The 20,780-nt window shown below is 45.8% G+C and overlaps 1 protein-coding gene, 1 non-coding gene and 1 pseudogene across 3 annotated transcripts in view; all 3 read left to right on the forward strand.

The window, feature by feature from the left end:
- LOC140491317 (protein spinster homolog 3-like) overlaps positions 1 to 20,780 on the forward strand; it is a 137,572-nt gene that overhangs the window by 41,276 nt on the left and 75,516 nt on the right. For both annotated transcript variants that reach the window (XM_072589329.1, XM_072589330.1), the window contains exon 7: positions 18,945 to 19,088. In XM_072589329.1, coding sequence (XP_072445430.1) covers positions 18,945 to 19,088 — 144 coding nt within the window. The remainder of the gene's footprint in view (positions 1 to 18,944; positions 19,089 to 20,780) is intronic.
- On the forward strand, positions 2,837 to 2,955 carry LOC140491732 (5S ribosomal RNA). The gene has a single exon (XR_011963403.1). It is a non-coding gene; the product is annotated as a 5S ribosomal RNA (ribosomal RNA).
- LOC140491685 (5S ribosomal RNA) lies at positions 14,775 to 14,883 on the forward strand (annotated as a pseudogene).

Below are 20,780 nucleotides of genomic sequence, written 5' to 3' on the forward strand. Positions count from 1 at the left end.
ACACAACTGCAGGTTGCTGGTGTGGCTGGGAATCTGCCTGTCCCAAGCATGAAATCACAGAATGTTCCAGCACATTCTGGCCATTCCACCCCTTTCAGGTTTAGCTTGTACTTCTCTCCGCATCAATCGCTTAATCCAATGCCCAGTCCTGCTCACCACTGTCTTCTCAAAGCTCCTCTACTTTTAACCTCCTCTCCTTTAATGTTCTTTTGAATCCCACTCACCATCTCTCCCCAGACTCTTTCATTCTTAAGCATATTCTTTGAACAAGTGCACATTCACTCTGTGTCATCAGCTTCCAGCAGAGAATTCAACAGTTTGGCACCTTTCTGGGGAAAAAAAACCCTTTGTAGCCAGCGAGGTGTTGGGAGAATCGGTACTGGGTCCACTGCTTTTTCTCATTTATAGAAATGATTTGGATGTGAACATATGAGGAATGGTTAGTAAGTTTGCAGATGATATCAGAATTGGAGGTTCAGTGGACAGTGAAGAGTACAACTGAACCTTGATCAGACAGGCCGCTGGGCTGAGGAATGGCAGATGAAGTTTAATTTAGATAAATGTGAGGTGCTGCATTTTGGAAAGGCAAATCAGGGCAGGACTAATACACTTAACAGTAAAGTCCTGGGGAGTATTGCTGAACAAAGAGACCTTGGAGCGCAGGTTCATAGCTCCTTGAAAGTAGAGGTGTGGGTAGATAGGATAGTGAAGAAGGCGTTTGGTATGCTTTCCTTTATTGGTCAGAGTATTGAGTACAGGAGTTGGGAGGTCATGTTGCACCTGTACAGGACATTGGTTAGGCCACTTTTGGAATACTGCACTCAATTCTGGTCTCCCCCTTCTATAGGAAAGATGTTGTCAAACTTGACAGGGTTCAGAAAAGATTTACAAAGATGTTGCCAGGATTAGAGGGTTTGAGGTATAGGGAGAGGCTGAATAGGCTGGAGTTGTTTCCACTGGAGCGTTGGAGGCTGAGGGGAGACCTTATAGAGGTTTATAAAATCATGAGTGGCATGGATAGGATGAATAGACAATGTCTTTACCCCTAGAGTGGCGGAAGTTCAAAACTTAAAAGGCATGGGTTTAAGGTGAGGGGGAAAAGATTTTAAAAGTATGTATGGGGCAGTGTCTTCGTGCAGAGGATGGTCCATGAATGGAATGATTTGGCAGAGGAAGTGGTGGAGACTGGTACAATAACAACATTTACAAGGCATCTAGATGGGTATGTGAAGAGGAAGGATTTAGAGTAATATAGATCAATTGCTGGCAATGGGACAAAATTAATTTAGGATATCTGGCTGGCATCCTCAAATTGGGCTGACGGGTTTGTTTCTGCGCTGTATGACACTATTCTCCTGTCTAGTTTTTACGATTGTCTTAAATCTGAGCACGTACTATATTGGCTTAACGGAAACAACCTTGCACAATTCACTTTGTTAGAGATGATCAGGATTATGAAGCATTCTATCAGGTCACCCTGAATCCTGTCTCGGCAAAAGCTGTAATTATTAATAAAGGGTTTATTAATAAAGTCTGAGCAGCAGATGAGCTGAGGCAGCGGGAAGTTGACCCACTGATACAGACATAAAATTAAATACTCTTGCTGTTGGAGAATTGGCCAATTACAAATAAAGGCCACACACTGATCTTGTGAAATTGACCAACACTGGTTTATTTCTCACCATATTGTGGCGAGGAGAAATTGACTGGACTGATACAAAACAGACACTTTGCCCAGTTAAGTCAAGGATTCTCCTCCCCAAGCAGTATGTCCAGTCAGTTTTATAGGGGTACAGCAGTGTAATGTTAATTAGAAGATAATGCAGTTTCGATTACAGTTAATACAAAACAATTGCTTGTCCGGCAGTATCTATCAGTTAACAATTGTAACAGTAGTCATAGACCTTGGTAAGGCCACATTTGGAGTACTGTGTGCAGTTCTGGTCGCCTCACTTTAGGAAAGATGTGAAAGCTTTGGAGAGGGTGCAGAGGAGATTTACCAGGATGTTGCCTGGAATGGAGAATAGATCGTACGAGGATAGGTTGAGAGTGCTAGGCCTTTTCTCATTGGAACGGCGAAGGATGAGGGGTGACTTGATCGAGGTTTATAAGATGATCAGGGGAATAGATAGAGTAGACAGTCAGAGACTTTTTCCCCGGGTACAACAGAGTGTCACAAGGGGACATAAATTTAAGGTGAAGGGTGGAAGGTATAGGGGAGATGTCAGGGGTTCTGGGGTTCTTTACCCAAAGAGTGGTGAGGGTATGGAATGCGCTGCCTGTGGGAGTGGCAGAGTCAGAATCATTGGTGACCTTTAAGCGGCAATTGGATAGCTACATGGATAGGTGCTTAAGCTAGGACAAATGTTCGTCACAACATCGTGGGCCGAAGGTCCTGTTCTGTGCCGTATTGTTCGATGTTCTATGCTCTACGTATAGAGTCATAGAGATGTACAGGATGGAAACAGACCCTTCGGTCCAACCCGTCCATGCCGACCAGATATCCCAACACAATCTAGTCCCACCTGCCAGCACCTGGCCCATATCCCTCCAAACCCTTCCTATTCATATACCCATCCAAATGCCTTTTAAATGTTGCAGTTGTACCAACCTCCACCACATCCTCTGGTAGTTCTGTTTCTTCAAAGATTTTCTAAAGTGCATCAAGAGTGAACATTAATGTCAGTGGGCCCTGATCAGGTTGAAGTGTGGAGTAATTTCAAGTTGTGTTAAAGCTGAGCACTTGACTGCTCATCAAAGTGAAAGCAAATGAATGTAATATAAATGGGTATCTGTACTGTGTGCCTTTAAGGAAGCATAAATGGAGGGTGTAAGTGCCTACGGCCATACTAGTCTGAAAACGCCCGATCTCGTCTGATCTCGGAAGCTAAGCAGACTCAGGCCTGGTTAGTACTTGGATGGGAGACCGCCTGGGAATACCAGGTGCAGTAGGCTTTTGCAGCCACCAGAGGTTGCTCACAGCTTCGCACTCTCACACTCCCATTCATCAAGCAACGTCCTTTTAACTATTCACTCCGTCTCACTGTCTCACTTTTGCACTCAGTTGGTAATTTCTTTCTGCATTCTCCTGCTGTACAGGATGAAACTGACAGGGAGAAGGAAGAGAAATTAAGAATAGGCTAGACAAGATGTCGACTTTCTCCAGCTGAGCTGAGTATTTTTGTGTGCTGCCAATGGTGTGGAACTCCAGCTCCATGTTTGCTATTGTCTGATAGTCTGCTCTCTCCGAATGGGTATGGTGCCATCAATACAGCCTTAACCTTCCTCTCACGGACTTCATTTTTGGGTCACCATGTTGTGCCAATTCGGACCGGTCTGTGAAGGTCATTATGTTGAATGACACACCCATGTCTCTCTGATGTTCTCCATCTGCAGTCATCATTCTAACAGGTGCCACCTATTGACCTGACCGAAGTAATCTGCTGTGTGGAGTAGGTTAATTCATCAGAATCTTTAGCTCAATTCTCTCCGTTGGTTATCTGTGTTTCCTTGAATCCATGTACGTGTGTAAAATGCAGTGAGAGCTCTGCTGTGCCTATCCTGGAGGTACCTTGTGCTCCTTTGCATGATGTCCCTCATTGTATTGCATTCTGTCCTCCTCTTTACAACTGTTATGGCCTTTGGTCGTGAACTATATTTCATGATTCCTCACATACTGAAGCAATGCATACTCAAATACAAGAGGATCTGGACAGTATCCAGACTTGGCCTGACAAGTGGCAAATTACACTGGCACCAGATGAATGCCAGGAAGTGATCATCTCCAATAAGAGACAACCTAACCACCCCATCCCTGACATTCAGTGGTGTTACCAGCAGGAACTGGTAGGTATTCATGTCAGAACGGACCGGGCCTTACACTATGATGTAATCTCTTGTGGGACATCACTGGCTGGACCAGCATTTATTGCCTGTCCCTAGTTGCCCTTAAGAAGGTGGTGGTGGTGAATTGCCTTCTTGAACCGCTGCAGTCCACCTGCTGTAGGTGGTCCCACAATGCCATTAGGGAAAACAAATCCCAGGATTTTGACCCAATGACATTGAGGAAATGGTGATATATTTCCAAGCTTGGAGGGGAGCTTGCAGGCAGTGGTGGTCCCATGTATCTGTAGCCCTTGTCCTTCTCGATGGAAGTGGTCGTGGGTTTGGAAGGCACTGTCTGAGAATCTTTGGTGAATTTCTGCAGTGCATCTTATAGATAGTACACACTGCTGCTACTGAGTGTTGGTGGTGCAGGGAGTGGTTGATTGTGGATGTGGTGCTAATCAAGTGGGGATTGCTTTGTCCTGGATTGTGTCTAGCTTCTTGAGTGTTGTTGGAGCTGTACTCATCCAGGCAAGTGGGGAGTATTCCATCACACACCTGACTTGTACCTTGTAGATGGTGGACAGGCTCTGGGAAGTCATGAGATAAGCTACTCACTGTGGTATTCCTCGTCTCTGACCTGCTTTCGTCAACACAATATTTATATGGCTAGTCCAGTTCTGTTTCCGGTCAATGGCAACACCCCAGGATGTTGATAGGAGGGAATTACGCGTCCTACGTCTTTAATAAAATCATCTTTTAATTCCACAAATTCATAGGATTCTGCAGTCTTAGTTGTCGTGGTCATATAATGATCAGTGGACTCTTTTCCACCATTTATTGAACTTGTATCATTGATATGTTACATTCGCCCGGGTATCAAAGGGTGACTTCAAGGCTTTTGAAATTTCCCCAGTCTTTGTTTTCTGTTTGTCAGAGAAGTTTATGGTGATTACAGTTTGAAATGGTGTCTTTCCAATAGTGACAAGAGTATAGCAGTGTGTGGCCTCCTCTGGTTGGTTAAGTTGATCAGTTGTTCGTTTATCATTGTGCCGTTCAGCATGGGGAGGCTGTCAGTTTGCTTCACGTAGCCATGGAACTGAGCGGGGAAAAGCTGGAGCCATTCTGTCTCATGCAATATTTCAGCTGTGGGCTGTTTCTTTGTTCCATTTCAGTTTGTTTCAGTTGCCTGTTGCAACTTCCACAACTCGCAACATCCCTGTGTCTCTCTGTCAGTAGCTATGTATTTTTTCCAGAGCGTCAATACTCAATGCCAGCTTCACTTCTGACACCATGCTCTGTGATCAGCAGACAGCATTCTAGTCAGAATGGATTGGCGTCATCGTGTCATATAGACCCTTTGGTCCAAATTGTCCAGGATGACAAGATATCCTAAACAGAACTCTTTCCATTTGCCTGCATTTGGCTCATTTAAACCTTCCCTATCCATGTACCTACCTTTTAAATCATGTGACTGTACCTGCCTTTACTTCTTCCTCTGGCAGCTCGTTCCATATACGCACCACCCTCTGTGTGAAAAAGTGGCCCTCTGGTCCCAATTAAATCTTTTATCTCTCACCTAAAACCTACGCCCTCTAGTTTGGGGTCCACTACCCAGAGAAAAAGATCTTGGCTATTCACTTTATGCATGTCCCTCAGGATTTAAATCTGTGTAAGGTCACCCTTCAGTTTTGATGCTTCAGGGAAAAAACGTCCCAGCCTATTCATCCTATTGTTATTATTCAAACCTCCAAGATGGCTGCCTGCAGTGTGAGTGCCTCATTGTAGCACTCAGGAGCCTCACAGCAAGCCAAAAAGGACATTTTATACTTGATTACATTTCAATCTAAATCCCATATTCAAGCCAAGTTTCTACATCACATTCCCACACAGCTATTTCTCCTTGTAACTCACTAACCTTATTCACTGTGTTTGTATTTTTAGATTAGGTTAGATTACATTACAGTGTGGAAACAGGCCCTTCGGCCCAACGAGTCCACACCGACCTGCAACCCACCCATCTCCCTACATTTACTCTTAACCTAAGACTACGGGCAATTTAGCGTGGCCAATTCACCTGACCTGCACATCTTTGGACTGTGGGAGCAAACCCGCACATACATGGGGAAAACATGGCAAACTCCACACAGTCAGTCAGTCGCCTGAGGCGGGAATTGAACCCAGGTCTCTGGCACTTTGAGGCAGTCGTGCTAACCACTCTGCCGCCCACTGCTGTATTCCTCAAAGTCCCTTTTAACTTGCTCCTGACTCAAATGGAACCACCCCCTTCTCCAGTGCTGAGCCACCCTCTCATTTATTGACCATCATCTTTTCAGTTTCCATAAGGTGGTGCCCATCTTCACCTGCCCATAAACAGCATCTCGATGGAGCAGCAAGGGAAAGCTGCCCATTGTGTGTAAGTTGGTGAGTGTGTACACGTGTGTGAGTTAGTGTGAGCTGTGCTAAGAGAGGGTGGATGGGTTGCAGGTGCAATTTGCTGGGTAATGTTATGATCTTGAGGCTGAAATGGTGACCTGGCTGGAAGGTGGGGAGGAATGACAGCACATGGAAACAAGGTTGTGGTGTTTGTAAAAGTTGTTTGTAAACAGACAAGGAATCACATGTTCAGAAACCATGTGATTTCACGGAAAAAGGCTCCAGGATGGTCTGTGAGCAGAGTTGGCCACAGTGCCTGGGAGAAAAGGCTGTTCCCCGAGAGTGGGCAATGTTAGTGATCAGGGACCAGATATTGGTGTGAGGGAGGGAGGGAGGGAGGGAGTTAACATCTAGTGCGACAAAGGGAGTTTGGAAGTTGTATGTGAGACAGTGACAAATGCTGAAACCCGTGGCCCCTTCTTTGTGATTTAACCCCTGACCTATTTGGACAAATTGTTCATTGACAGGGGTGAAGGATCTTTGGGAATGTGGGGCTGGCAGGAAAATGGAGTTAAGACCAGATTGGGCTGAACATTGATTGTGTTGAGTGGCCTCCTCCTGTCTGACTTGTGATGTTGTGTGATCTTGTGGGGAAGGTAAGAGTTGCAGTGTGCGTCTGTCAGAGCAGAAAGAAAGAAAGAGAAAAGGTTGGTGGGCAAGAGGAAAGAAATACTGCGATATAAATGTGCACCTTCAGTTAAATGCTATAAAGCACAGAGGAGAATGAGGACCAGAAGCATGTGTCTATATGGAACCAGAACTGTAGGTTATAAGTGCCTGTGGCCATACTAGTCTGAAAACACTTGGGGAGTTCAGAAACGAAGCAGTCTCAGGCTTGGTTGGGAATACCAGGTGCAGTAGGCTTTTGCAGCCACTAGAGGCTGCTCACAGCTTCGCACTCACACACTCCCATTCATCAAGCAACGTCCTTTTAACTACTCGCTTCGTCTCACTGTCTCACTTTTGCACTCAGTTGGCAAGTTGTTTCTGCATTCTCCTGCTGTACAGGATGAGATCGAGAGGGAGAGAGCAGGAGAGAAATTAAGGAAGGGTTCAACTGACACAAAGAGATGGGCACCGCAGCAGAGTCATAGAGATGTACAGCATGGAAACAGACCCTTCGGTCCAACCTGTCCATGCCGACCAGATATCCCAACGCAATCTAGTCCCACCTGCCAGCACTCGGCCCATATCCCTCCAAACCCTTCCTATTCATATACCCAAGCAAATGCCATTTAATTGTTACAACTGTACCAGCCTCCACCACTTCCTCTGGCAGCTCATTCCATACACGTACCACCCTCTGCGTGAAAAAGTTGCCCCTTAGCTCACTTTTATATCTTTCGCCTCTCACCCAAAACCTATGCCCTCTAGTTTTGTCCCCTTTTTTCCCTCCTGAATTCCCTCTTAAGTATACTTCTACTGCCTTTATACTCTTCTAAGGATTCACTCGATCTATTGTGTGTATACCTGACATATGCTTCCTTCTTTTTCTTAACCCAACCCTCAATTTGTTTAGTCATCCAGCATTCCCTATACCTACCAGCCTTTCCTTTCACCCTGATGGGAATATACTTTCCCTGGACTCTCGTTATCTCATTTCTGAAGGCTTCCTATTTTCCAGCCATCCCTTTACCTGTGAACATTTGCCCTCAGTCAGCTTTTGCAAGTTCTTGCCTAATACCATCAAAATTGGCCTTTCTCCAGTTCAGAACTTCAACTTTTAGATCTGGTCTATCCTTTTTCATCGCTATTTTAAAACTAATAGAATTATGGTCGTTGGCCCCAAAGTGCTCCCCCACTGACACCTCAGTCACCTGCCCTGCCTTATTTCCCAAGAGTAGGTCAAGGTTTGCACCTTCTCTGGTAGGTACATCCACGTACTGAATCAGAAAATGTTCTTGTACACACTTAACAAATTCCTCTCCATCTAAACCCTTAACACTATGGATATCCCAGTCTATGTTTGGAAAGTTAAAATCCCCTACCATAACCACCCTATTATTCTTACAGATAACTGAGATCTCCTTGCAAATTTGTTTCTCAATTTCCCTTTGTCTATTAGGGGGTCTATCCCAAAAAGGCAATCATCCCTTTCTTATTTCTCAGTTCCACCCAAATAACTTCCCTGGATGTATTTCCAGGAATATCCTCCCTCAGTACAGCTGTAATGCTTTCCCTTATCAAAAACACTACTCCCCTTCCTCTCTTGCCTTCCTTTCGATCCTTCCTGAAGCATTTGTATCCTGGAATATTAAGCTGCCAGTCCTGCCCATCCCTGAGCCATGTCTCTGTAATTGGTATGATATCTCAGTCCCATATTCCTAACCATGCCTTGAGTTCATCTGCTTTCCCTGTTAGACCCCTTGCATTATAATAAATGCCGTTTAATTTCTCAGGCCTACCTTGTTCTCTGCTTTATCTCTGCCTGCCCTGACTGTTTGACTCACTTCTGTTCTTAACTGTATCAGATTGAGAGGGGGCACAAGTGGAGAAAACCAGGAAGGACCAACAATTGACTAAAGAATAGTCCCAGGATCCTTACAGCACAGACTGAGGCCATTCAGCCCACCAACTCTGTTAGCGAGTTTTGAGTAGATTTGTAGCTCAGGTTGAGGTTTTGGATGTGGGTTTGCTCACTGAGCTGGAAGGTTCATTTCCATGTTTCATCACCCTAGTAGGTAACATCTTCAGTGGGCCTCAGGCAAAGCACTGCTAATAATTCCTGCTTTCCATTTATATGTTTGGGTTTCTTTGGGTTGCTGATGTCATTTCCTGTGGTGAAGTCACTTTCTGTTCTTTTTCTCAGGGGGTGGTAGATGGGGTCTAACTCAATGTGTTTGTTGATAGAGTTCCAGTTGGAATGCCATGCTTCTAGGAATTCTCGTGCATGTCTTTGTTTGGCTTGTCCTAGCATGGATGTGTTGTCCCAATTGAAGTGGTGTCCTTCCTTATCTGTCTGTAAGGATACTAGTGAGAGAGGGTCATGTCTTTTTTATGGCTAGTTGATGTTCATGTATCCTGGTGTCTAGTGTTCTGCCTGTTTGTCCAATGTAGTGTTTACTACAGTCCAGCACCAACTCTGTGCTGACTCACATCCCCCCGCAATATTCCAGTCAGTATCTGGCAACTTTGTTTCCTCCACATTTGTGTCCAATTTCCTTTTGAAATCATTGCTGTGTCTTCACTTGCAGCAGCCTCCAGTCCATGCCCACTCACTGAGTAAAACATTCCCCGTGTCTCTGGTCCCAAACCTTAGACCTGTGTCCCTCAGTCCTTGCACCGTCAGTGAATGGGAAAAAATTATTTTCTTTATTGACTTGATCTAAACCTTAGACCCATTTATCATATCTGCCCTCAATCCTTTTTGCTCAAAGAATAACACCACCTTCTCCAAACTACGCTTCCCATTCGGATACCCAATCCCTGGAACCGTTCTGGGTAAATCTCCTATTTTACCTCTCAAAAGACACTCACACCCTCCCTAGAGACTGTGGTGACCAGATCTGGACTTCAACCAAAGCTTCAGCGTACAAGGTCACATTGCAGTTCTCCGTTGGCACATTGAGGGTTCCCAATCCAAGACGTAGGCTTGCTGCATCCACCCGTTGTGTCTGTCAGAGCCGAAAGAAGGAGGATAAGGTGATGAGCAAGAGAAAAGAAATACTGCAATATAAATGTGCACCTTCAATTAAATGCTGGAAACTACAGAAAATAATGAGGACCAGAAGCACGTGTATATGAGGAGCCAACAATGCAGGCAACAGGTGCCTATAGCCATACGCATCTGAAAACACCTGAGCTTAGAAGCTAAGCACTTCGGTCTGGTTAGTACTTGGATGGGAGACCGCCTGGGAGTACCAGGTGCAGTAGGCTTTTGCAGCCACCAGAGGCTGCTCCCAGCTTCGCACTCTCACACTCCCATTCATCAAGCAACGTCCTTTTAACGTCTCTCTGTCTCACTTTTTCTTGCCCAATTTCATTGTTCAACTTCTTCCCCCAATACACAAACACATCATTACTGCTTGAGATTGGAGCATGCTGGGACACGTGCTGAGTAAGTATACAGATTGGCCTGGGGTATATGGGTGACCTCGAGGGACATAGAGTTATAGAGTCATAAAGATGTACAGCATGGAAACAGACCTTTTGGTCCAACCCGTCCATGCCGACCAGCTATCTCAACCCAAGCTAGTCCCACCTGCCAGCACCCGGCCCATATCCCTCCAAACCCTTCCTATTCATATACCCATCCAAATGCCTCTTAAATGTTACAATCGTACCAGCCACCACCACTTCCTCTTGCTGCTCATTCCATACACGTACCACCGGCTGCGTGAAAAAGTTGCCCCTTAGGTCACTTTTATATCTTTCCCCTCTTACCCTAAACCTATGCCCTCTAGTTCTGGACTCCCCGACCCCAGGGAAAAGACTTTGTCTATTTATCTTATCAATGCCCCTCATAAACCTCTATAAGATCACCCCTCAGCCTCCGACGCTCCAGGGAAAACAGCCCCAGCCTGTTCAGTCTCTCCCTGTAGCTCAAATCCTCCAACCCTGGCAACCCTGGAGATGTGGGCGGCACGGTGGCACAGTGGTTAGCACTGCTGCCTCACAGCGCCGGAGACCCGGGTTCAATTCCCGCCTCAGGCGACTGACTGTGTGGAGTTTGCACATTCTCCCTGTGTTTGCGTGGGTTTCTTCCGGGTGCTCCGGTTTCCTCCCACAGTCCAAAAATGTGCAGGTCAGGTGAATTGGCTATGCTAAATTGCCCGTAGTGTTAGGTAAGGGGTAGATGTAGATGTAGGGGTATGGGTGGGTTACGCTTCGGCGGGGCGGTGTGGACTTGTTGGGCCGAAGGGCCTGTTTCCACACTGTAAGTAATCTAATCTAATCTAATCCTTGTAAATCTTTTCTGAACCCTTTCAAGTTCCACAACATCTTTCCGATAGGAAGGAGACCAGAATTGCATGCAATATTCCAAAAGTGGCCTAACCAATGTCCCATACAGCCGCAACTTGACCTCCCAACTCCTGTACTCAATACTCTGATCAATAAAGGAAAGCATACCAAACGCCTTCTTCACTATCCTATCTACCTGCGACTCCACTTTCAGGGAATTATGAACCTGCACTCCAAGGTCTCTTTGTTCAGCAACACTCCCTCGGACCTTACCATTCAGTGTGTAAGTCCAGCTAAGATTTGCTTTCCCAAAATGCAGAACCTCAGGAATTATTGCTCTAAGTTGGGCCATTAAAAGCAGCTCATTTTTCTGCCATTCTTTTATGATTGCACTGGTCATCCACACGAACTGGACAATTGAACTATTCCCTTACTTCCTGTTTATTACAGTAAATAAGTTGTACTTTGGCATGCAATAGTGAATTGGCTTTACCTTTTCAATTGGTTTGAATACTAATTGGTGTAAGGGATCACATTTCCTGGAGTGTAAAGTGGAAAATGGAAGTTGCTACATTACTGTATGTACTAGAAAGTTTTAATACAACTTGAAGGTCAAGTGAAGTTGTGTGGCAGACAGGTTAGCTATCTAAGTTTGTTACCTTTCAGAGTAGTGAAGTGGATACTTTGAATATGGAGCAGAACTCTGAATCGTAAAAAAACCTCTTACTTCAGACTTTTGGATTTTCTTTTAAAGTGCAGTTTCACAGACTTGCGAGGCAGTACGCTCAGATACCTCTGCACTCTGTCTGTCACCCTCCCCTCTCTTCCAAGTGAAAACCAGGCTAAGAAACCTAGAGACTTGATAGAAAGGATTCCAATACAACACCTAGGTACACCCACACAGCTGCTGGATCATAGATCAAATCATTACTACATGGACAATATTGAGACATCATTGCTAAACTGTGAGAAACTCATCCCCTACCCCCATGTGGTCTGAAATTTGATTTACAGAATTGGTTTCTCCTCGATTATCTTTTCCCCAAACAACTAATCTGCAGAAAGGAGTGCTAATGGCTGGCATGTTGGCTTCAATGGCTGCCTAGGGTAGTGTTCATTCTTGTCAGGTATCTTGGTGCCACCTAGTCTGTGTGGGCTTTGAGAGGATTGAGTACCTGGGGAGACAGGGTTAAAAATCACACAACACCAGGTTATAGTCCAACAAGTTTAATTCGAAGCACTAGCTTTCAGAGCACTGCTCCTTCATCAACCACCTGATGAAGGAGTGGTGTCCGAAAGCTAGTGCTTCCAATTAAACCTGTTGGACTATAACCTGGTGTTGTGTGATTTTTAACTTTGCACACCCCAGTCCAACACCAGCATCTCCAAGTCATGGAGAGACAGGGAATGCCCTCAGGGCTTCAGGAGCGGTGATAGTATTGTGAGGTAGAAAACCAGTTAGAAGATCATCTAGGTAGTGTATTCCTTCAGTCAGGAAACTGCTATGGTAATGTCTCATTTTACTGTTAGTTCCTGAGCTGAGTGTGGTCAAGTTGAGGTGCCAGTGGCATTATGGGTAGGCTGTCTTTGGCTAAAAATAGACATGGTTTCTGTGAGCAAGTGGTGGGAAGGCAAAGTGGTTTGCTTTTCTCCCACACTTACTAATGGGTCAAATCTGAGGTCATACTCTCAATTTAGGGTCAAATTTCAAACGAAGCCTCAAAGCAACTTGGCCTAATCTGAAGCCATTGCTCGGGAGAGGGATAGAGTTGGCAGTTAGGCTGCGCTGTTTAAGATGGTGAATGCAAATTTAAGTCTTCACAGTGATTATTAAGAAGTAATTTCTGCCCATGTAGTTATTGGACGTCAGACAAACCACCTACTGGTTTTGTGACAGTAGAAGTAAGGGAGGTACTGGTGAGCTGTCCAGGAAAAAGATGAATTGAAATGGAAAAAAGGAGTTGTACAGAGTTGCTCCAGGATTCTGTGTTCCCTGGCTCCACCTCAGGGGAAAAACTGGCCCATTACAAACACTGTCTGCCCTGCCATTGTACTCTTCCAGATGTTGGGGTGGGAGAAGGGAATGGGATGGTGGGAGTACAGTATGACTGGCTCAGGATGAGACTTTTGCCTCTATCTGGGGAGGATGCCCCGTCTCTGAGAGCTGCAGGCCAATCTGATTGGTCAGAGGCCCTGTAGTCACAGCAGCGCCAGCGATGAGCAGTGGCTACTCCTGGGTCTGCAGCTAGTGCCCGAGGAAGAGGGCATTGTGGTGGTTGGACTAAAGCTCTGTCCAGGGGTGTTTGTGCATCGGCCACTGTGGGCAAGGAGGGTGGCAGGCTAGGGTTAGGGGCAGATGAATACAGCAGGGGACATCGAAAGGAGCTGTAGCCCCTGCTCCCTTTTCCCTATGCCTGAAACCAATCCACCTCAGAAATGCTGCCAGGCTTGACCTGCTGTGTGCCAGTCGCAGTAGGGCATGGGATGAGATAGATCTGCGGCCATTTATTTGCCAACAATAGGTCCAAAGATGAGAGAGACTTCGAATGCAACATGTTTCCTTCCTATCGGAAAGATGTTGTGAAATTTGAAAGGGTTCAGAAACGATTTACAAGAATGTTGCCAGGGTTGGAGGGTTTGAGCTACAGGGAGAGGCTGAATAGACTGGGGCTATTTTCCCTGGAGTGTCAGAGGCTGAGGGGGTGACCTTATAGAGGTTTATAAAATCATGAGGGGCATAGATAGGGTAAATAGACAAAGTCTTTTCCCTGGGGTGGGGGAGGGCATAGGTTTAGGATGAGAGGGGAAAGATATAAAAGAGACCTGAGGGGCAATGTTTTCACGCAGAGGGTGGTACGTGTATAGAATGAGCAGCCTGAGGAATTGGTGGAGGCTGGTACAATTTCAACATTTAAAAGGCATTTTGATGGGTATATGAATAGGAAGGGTTTGGAGGGATATGGGCCAGGTGCTGGCTGGAAGGACTAGATTGGGTTGGGATATCTGGTCGGCTTGGACGAGTTGGACCGAAGGGTCTGTTTTTGTGCCATTCATCTCTATGACTCTATGACTCGATGTTGTTTTCATCCCAGCTCCTTAACATGGCAGACCGGTCAGAGGGTCCGCAATGGGTGAGGCATATACTTCATTTTACCATGTTCCCCCAAACAACAGTGGAGTGTGGGAGAGGGGGGATGGAGGGAAAGCAGGAGGGGTATCATGGAATCTTGACTCTCATGGTATGGCAAATCCTGGTGATATCTGGGCAGCCATCTTTTATTGGTATGCCTTTCACTCCATCCACGTGAGCATGTATGACCTTTGGCCTGTGACCTGTGAGGCACCTTTCCAGCTTCTTGTTGAAATTGTTCCAAACTGCATTCATGAGATTTTGATTGCTGAATTTTCTGTGTTTCTTCAAAGATTTTCTAAAGTGCATCAAGAGTGAACATTAATGTCAGTGGGCCCTGATCATGTTGAAGTGTGGAGTAATTTCAAGTTGTGTTAAAGCTGAGCACTTGACTGCTCATCAAAGTGAAAGCAAATGAATGTAATATAAATGGGTATCTGTACTGTGTGCCTTTAAGGAAGCATAAATGGAGGGTGTAAGTGCCTACGGCCATAATAGTCTGAAAACGTCTGATCTCGGAAACTAAGCAGACTCAGGCCTGGTTAGTACTTGGATGGGAGACCGCCTGGGAATACCAGGTGCAGTAGGCTTTTGCAGCCACCAGAGGTTGCTCACAGCTTCACACTCCCATTCATCAAGCAACGTCCTTTTAACTACTCGCTTCGTCTCTCTGTCTCACTTTTTCTTGTCACTCACTCCAATTTCATTGTTCAACTTCTTCCCCCTGAAGAAGGGTTCCTGAAGAAGTGCTCATGACTGAAACATCGATTCTCCTGCTCTTTGGATGCTGCCTGACCTGCTGCGCTTTTCCAGCAACACATTTTCAGCTTCTTCCCCCAATACACAAACACATCATTACTGCTTGAGATTGGAGCAAACACACCAGGAACACCAAAGCAGCAAGTTTTTTTTATTGAAGAGCACAAACGGTGGTTTTTGTTAAGTGATGCCTCACTTTCGATGATCACGCTTCCCTGATCGCTGTCAGCGTTCCCCTGTTTTCTAACAATCGTCTAACTAGTGGTGTGGATAGGGTCTAAAAGCAACAACGTTGTGGTGGGGGCTTGTCAGGTGAAGGGTGTTTTACAATATCTGCACTCACCGGTCGGGTTCATACAACAGTGTATCGATATGGTTAAGGCAGGAAGAATGGGTCAGCAAACACAGCAAGTTCAATCCTTCTAATGATGATTATTACACATCAGCGGCAAATAATAAGATAAGTGCAAAGAGTCTTTGCCAGGTACAAAAATCAAGGCTTATTATCTGAACAGGCAAAGCCTTCACAAAAAGATGGGTGTAATAATGGCACAAATGGTTCGATCTAATTGACATCACTGTGCCTTGGTTACAAGTTGACCAAGGTAGAGAAATTAAATTTCTAGAGTGCAGACTATTAACAATAGTAAGGTGGAATTTGGAGAGGGGAGTAGCCCCTGACATTTAAAGATGACAGAAGGACATTTGTGAGTAAGGATATTATTTTTGGAAGTCTTATCTGTGTTGCTGTGGACAGGCTGGTCTTACTGCCCATCCTTCAGAGGTAAGTGGCATCAGAGAGTGAGCTAGGCTTGAGGATCTCTGAATTCAGGAGGTCTCACTCCACTTGGACCCACAAGCAGACTGGCAAACCCAGTCAGTGTGCATGCTGGGACACATGCTGAGTAAGTATACAGATTGGCCTGGAGTATATTGGTGACCTCGAGGGACATAGACTCAGAGTCATAGAGATGTACAGCATGGAAACAGACCTTTCGGTCCAACCCGTCCATGCCGACCAGCTATCTCAACCCAATCTAGTCCCACCTGCCAGCACCCGGCCCATATCCCTCTAGTTCTGGACTCCCCGACCCCAGGGAAAAGACTTTGTCTATTTATCCTATCCATGCCCCTCATAATTTTGTAAACCTCTATAAGGTCTCCCCTCAGCCTCCGACGCTCCAGGGAAGACAGCCCCAGCCTGTTCAGTCTCTCCGTGTAGCTCAGATCCTCCAACCCTGGCAACATTCTTGTAGAATTTTTCTGAACCCTTTCAAGTTTCACAACATCTTTCCGATAGGAAGGAGACCAGAATTGCATGCAATATTCCAAAAGTGGCCTAACCAATGTCCTGTACAGCCGCAACATGACCTCCCAACTCCTGTACTCAATACTCTGACCAATAAAGGAAAGCATCCCAAACGCCTTCTTCACTATCCTATCTACCTGCGACTCTACTTTCCAGGAGCTATGAACCTGCATTCCGAGGTCCCTTTGTTCAGCAACACTCCCTAGGACCTTACCATTAAGTGTGTAAGTTCTGCTTCGGTTTGCTTTCCCAAAATGCAGCACCTCACATTTATCTAAATTAATCTCCATCTGCCACTTCTCAGCCCATTGGCCCATCTGGTCAAGATCCTGTTGTAATCTGAGGTAACCCTCTTCGCTGTCCACTACACCTCCAATTTTGGTGTCACCTGCAAACTTATTAACTGTACCTCTTATGCTCACATCCAAATCATTTATGTAAATGACAAAAAGTAGAGGGCCCAGCACCGATCCTTGTGGCACTCCACTGGTCACAGGCCTCTAGTCTGAAAAACAACCCTCTACCGCCACCCTCTGTCTTCGAATTCTGAGCCAGTTCTGTATCCAAATGGCTAGTTCTCCCTATTTTCCATGAGATCTAACATTGCTAATCAGTTTCCCAAGCGAAACCTTGTCGAACGGCCGTACTGAAGTCCATATAGATCACAACTACTGCTCTGCCCTCATCAATCTTCTTTGTTACTTCTTCAAAAAACTCAGTCAAGTTTGTGAGACATGATTTCCCACACACAAAGCCATCAAACTCCATGTTGTTGAAATTAGACCCTTTAGACAATGGGAGGTAGGTAGTGGTGCCCAGAAGGATCTGGTGAGGAGGCTGTTTGTTCTGAACGATTCCCAGATGGGAAAATCTTTGAATATAGGAGCAGGAGTAGGCCATTCTGCCCTTTGAGCCTTTCTGCTATCCAATATGATCATGGTTGATCATCCAATTCCGGCCCATTTTCACCTTTCTCCTTTGATCCCTTTTGCTGTAAGACCTCCTTTTTGGAAACATTCAATGATTTGCTCGTAAATTGATTCCACCAGCAACTAATAGGAACCCACTGACATTGCACTACCAATTAACAGTAAGTGGTAACTTTCCCTTTATCACCAACAGTGACTCACTGATAGTCTGAATATTAGTGATGATATTTGGTGGAACACTCTAACGCCCTCCATGGGAACTAGTAATGATTCTATTAGATTCGATTCCCTACAGTGTGGAAACAGGCCCTTCAGCCCAACCAGTCCACACCGACCCTTCGAAGAGTAACCCACCCAGACCCATTTCCCTCTGACTAGCACAGTTAACCTATGGGCAATTTAGCACGGCCACTTCACCTGACCTGCACATCTTTGGACTGTGGGAGGAAACCGGAGCACCCGGAGGAAACCCACGCAGAGAATGTGCAAACTCCACACAGACAGTCACCCGAGGCTGGAATCTAACCAGGGTCCCTGGCACTGTGAGGCAGCAGCAGTGCTAACCACTGAGCCACCATGCCATGCACCCCCCCACCCCCCCACCTTACTTATTGACATTTTCCCAGATTGAGAAATGTCCCTTCTGCTCCCAACCCCACACTTGAAAAGGTGAGGTCAGAGCCTCTCTCAATGATTCCTTGAACAGGCCCACTCCCCAGACCTCCTCAGATTCACCTGTGACCTCTGACTCCATGTGAAGGTGACAAAGGCTCTGTGCTGGGAGCCTCAATGTGATATGATTTCAGACTTTTCACATCAACAAGGCTGCGAGGCTGCCTGAGTTACAAATCCCCTCCTCAAGTGAATGGGGAATGTTAGAATTTCTGGCTAATTAGGACAAAAGGCCCAATTCAACTTGGGCAGGAGACGTGCCCTTTGGTTAGGCCACACTTAGAGTATTGCATTCAGTTGTGGTCACTGCAATACAGGAAGGATGTGGAAGCTTTGGAGAGGGTGCCAAAGAGGTTTATCAGGACGCTGCCTGGATTAGAGAGTGTGAGCTATAAGGTGAGGCTAGAAAACTTCAGGTTGTTTTATCTGGAGCAGCAGAGGCTGAGGGGAGACTTGATGGAAGTCTCTAAAAGTATGAGATGCATAGATAGGATTGATGGTCAGAATCTTTTTAACGGAGCTGACATGTCTAATATTATGGGGCACGCATTTAAGGTGAGAGGGGAAACATTCAGATGAGATGTGAGGAGCAAGTTCTTTTACATAGGGAGTGGTACGAGTCTGGAACACACTGCCAGGGCCGATGGTGAAGGCAGGGGTGTTTAAGGGACTTTTAGATCAACACTTAAATATGCAAGGAATGGAGAGATTATGGACCAAGGGCGGGCAGAAGGGATTAGTTTAAGTTAGCTTCATGTTCGGCACAACATTGTGGGCCGAAGGGCCTGTTCCTGTGCTGTACAGATCTTTGTTCTCTGCTGTAAGACCAGAGGAAGACTGGATGGTGGACTGTGCTGATCGTGCCTCCCTTCGGTCAAGGAGATGTTGAGGTGTCTGCTGTTCGCAACGAAGCTCGGTGAGTGGGAGGAGACCCTGTCCCTCTTAGAAAAACCCAGTAAATCCTCTCATTCTCTGTTTCCAGCTGGAGTTTTGTACTGTCATCCTTTGGCACTGCCGCAGTCACGTTCACAACGGGTGCGCTGGGATTCTGGGCACCCATCTTCCTGCTGCGAGCACAGGACACCAATGCCACGCCTCAGCACACAGCCAGCAAGTCACAGGACAGGTAAGTGTGGCCAGAACTCGTCTCTCAATGGACCATAATCATTCAGGGGCTGTTGGTATGCAGAGTAGATCCAAGGCCTGGACAAAAAAAACTAATTATATACTGAATTCCTGTAAGGAACCAGGGCACAATTTTTTTTTTAACTTTCAAGAGCAACTTTTAGATTTTCCCAGGCTAATTTTGTTTTTCAGAGTCTCCTTATTCATTTATCGGGTGAAGTCAGTCATGTCATAATAATATCTCAGTGCTTGTGTTGTAGTGTGAGCAATTTGGCTGCGCGTGAAAGCAGAATTAGAATAATTCGTCAATATCCTCAACAATTACCAATTTTCCAATTCATTTAAAGTCACAGTACATAAGAAAAGCATTACTTTCTTATAATGAATTAGTTACTAATTAATTTCTTATACACCACTGTAATTTAATGGGTATAAGACAGGCATATATTATTCTCTCTCACTCAGTCATGCACACATTCACTCACTTAATTAGTCACACACACACACACTCTCTGTCTCTCACTCACTGACTCTCACGCCCCGCCCCCCCTCCTCGCCCCCCCCCCTCGCCGCCCCCGCCCCCGCCCCAGCCCCCGCCCCAGCCCCAGCCCCCGCCCCAGCCCCAGCCCCCGCCCCAGCCCCAGCCCCAGCCCCACTGACTCACCCACTCATTTTCCTTCTAACTTCCCCTCTTCACTGCTCCACCTATCACACACTGTTTCTTCCCATGTTCATTGCTGATAGGTTCTTTCTGAGCCTCTCAGCAATTAATATGAGAGAGAAGTCACCTGTGATTGGAGGAACACAGCTCCTCCCCATTTCTGCCTACTCTAGTTCATGATGGGAGTGACCTTTCCCTGATTAGAGATTCTCCCCCAAATTGAATTTTTATGGCCATTTTGGTGGCTTTTGTGGGGTGTGGGGTTTGGAGTTTGGAGTTTGGAGTTTGGAGTTTGGGGGGAAGGGTGGAGTGTGGGGTAAATGTTCCTGCCACCCTCCTGTGTTTAAGTCCCGTAAGGAAGGAAAACCAAGTGGCCTCCTTTGCATAGTCTGGCCTATACGTGAACTCCATTCCTAAGCCAGTATACTTGAGTCTTAGTGGCCTGTAGAATGGATATCAACCCGGCTGGATGTCAAACTTGCGAATCAGCCTTGCTTCAAGAAGTGCTGAGTAAGAATTCAAGATATGGTATGTCTAGGTCATTCCAGAACAATGATTCAATTCCTCCATTCCAAACGATCATGGCTGAACCTGGGCTTCACGTTTATTTTCCCATCTGCTTCCTGTAGGGTGGGATTTCCTAAGCTCTGTCTATTCCCAGTCTCAAACATACTTAAGGATAGAACACCCATAAGCCTTCGGGATAGGTATTTCCATCACCATCTTTTTACAGTCAAGTAAGTTCTCTACATCTCAGTCCTAAACAATCTGACCCTTACCCTGCGTGGAAGTGTACCCCACCCTGCGTTTTCTATTCCCCACCTGGAAGAAGAAACAATCCCTCAGCATTGATTCTGTGCAAGCAGCTTCTGAGTCCTGTCTCTCTCTTTTTTTCTCTTTCTCTCTTTCTCTTTCTCTTTCTCTTTCTCTCTTTCTCTTTTTTTCTCTTTCTCTCTTTCTCTTTCTCTTTCTCTTTCTCTCTTTCTCTTTTTTTCTCTTTCTCTCTTTCTCTTTCTCTCTCACACAACGCAA

Source organism: Chiloscyllium punctatum, chromosome 19 (genome assembly GCF_047496795.1).
Source record: "Chiloscyllium punctatum isolate Juve2018m chromosome 19, sChiPun1.3, whole genome shotgun sequence".
NCBI classification, from domain to species: domain Eukaryota; kingdom Metazoa; phylum Chordata; class Chondrichthyes; order Orectolobiformes; family Hemiscylliidae; genus Chiloscyllium; species Chiloscyllium punctatum.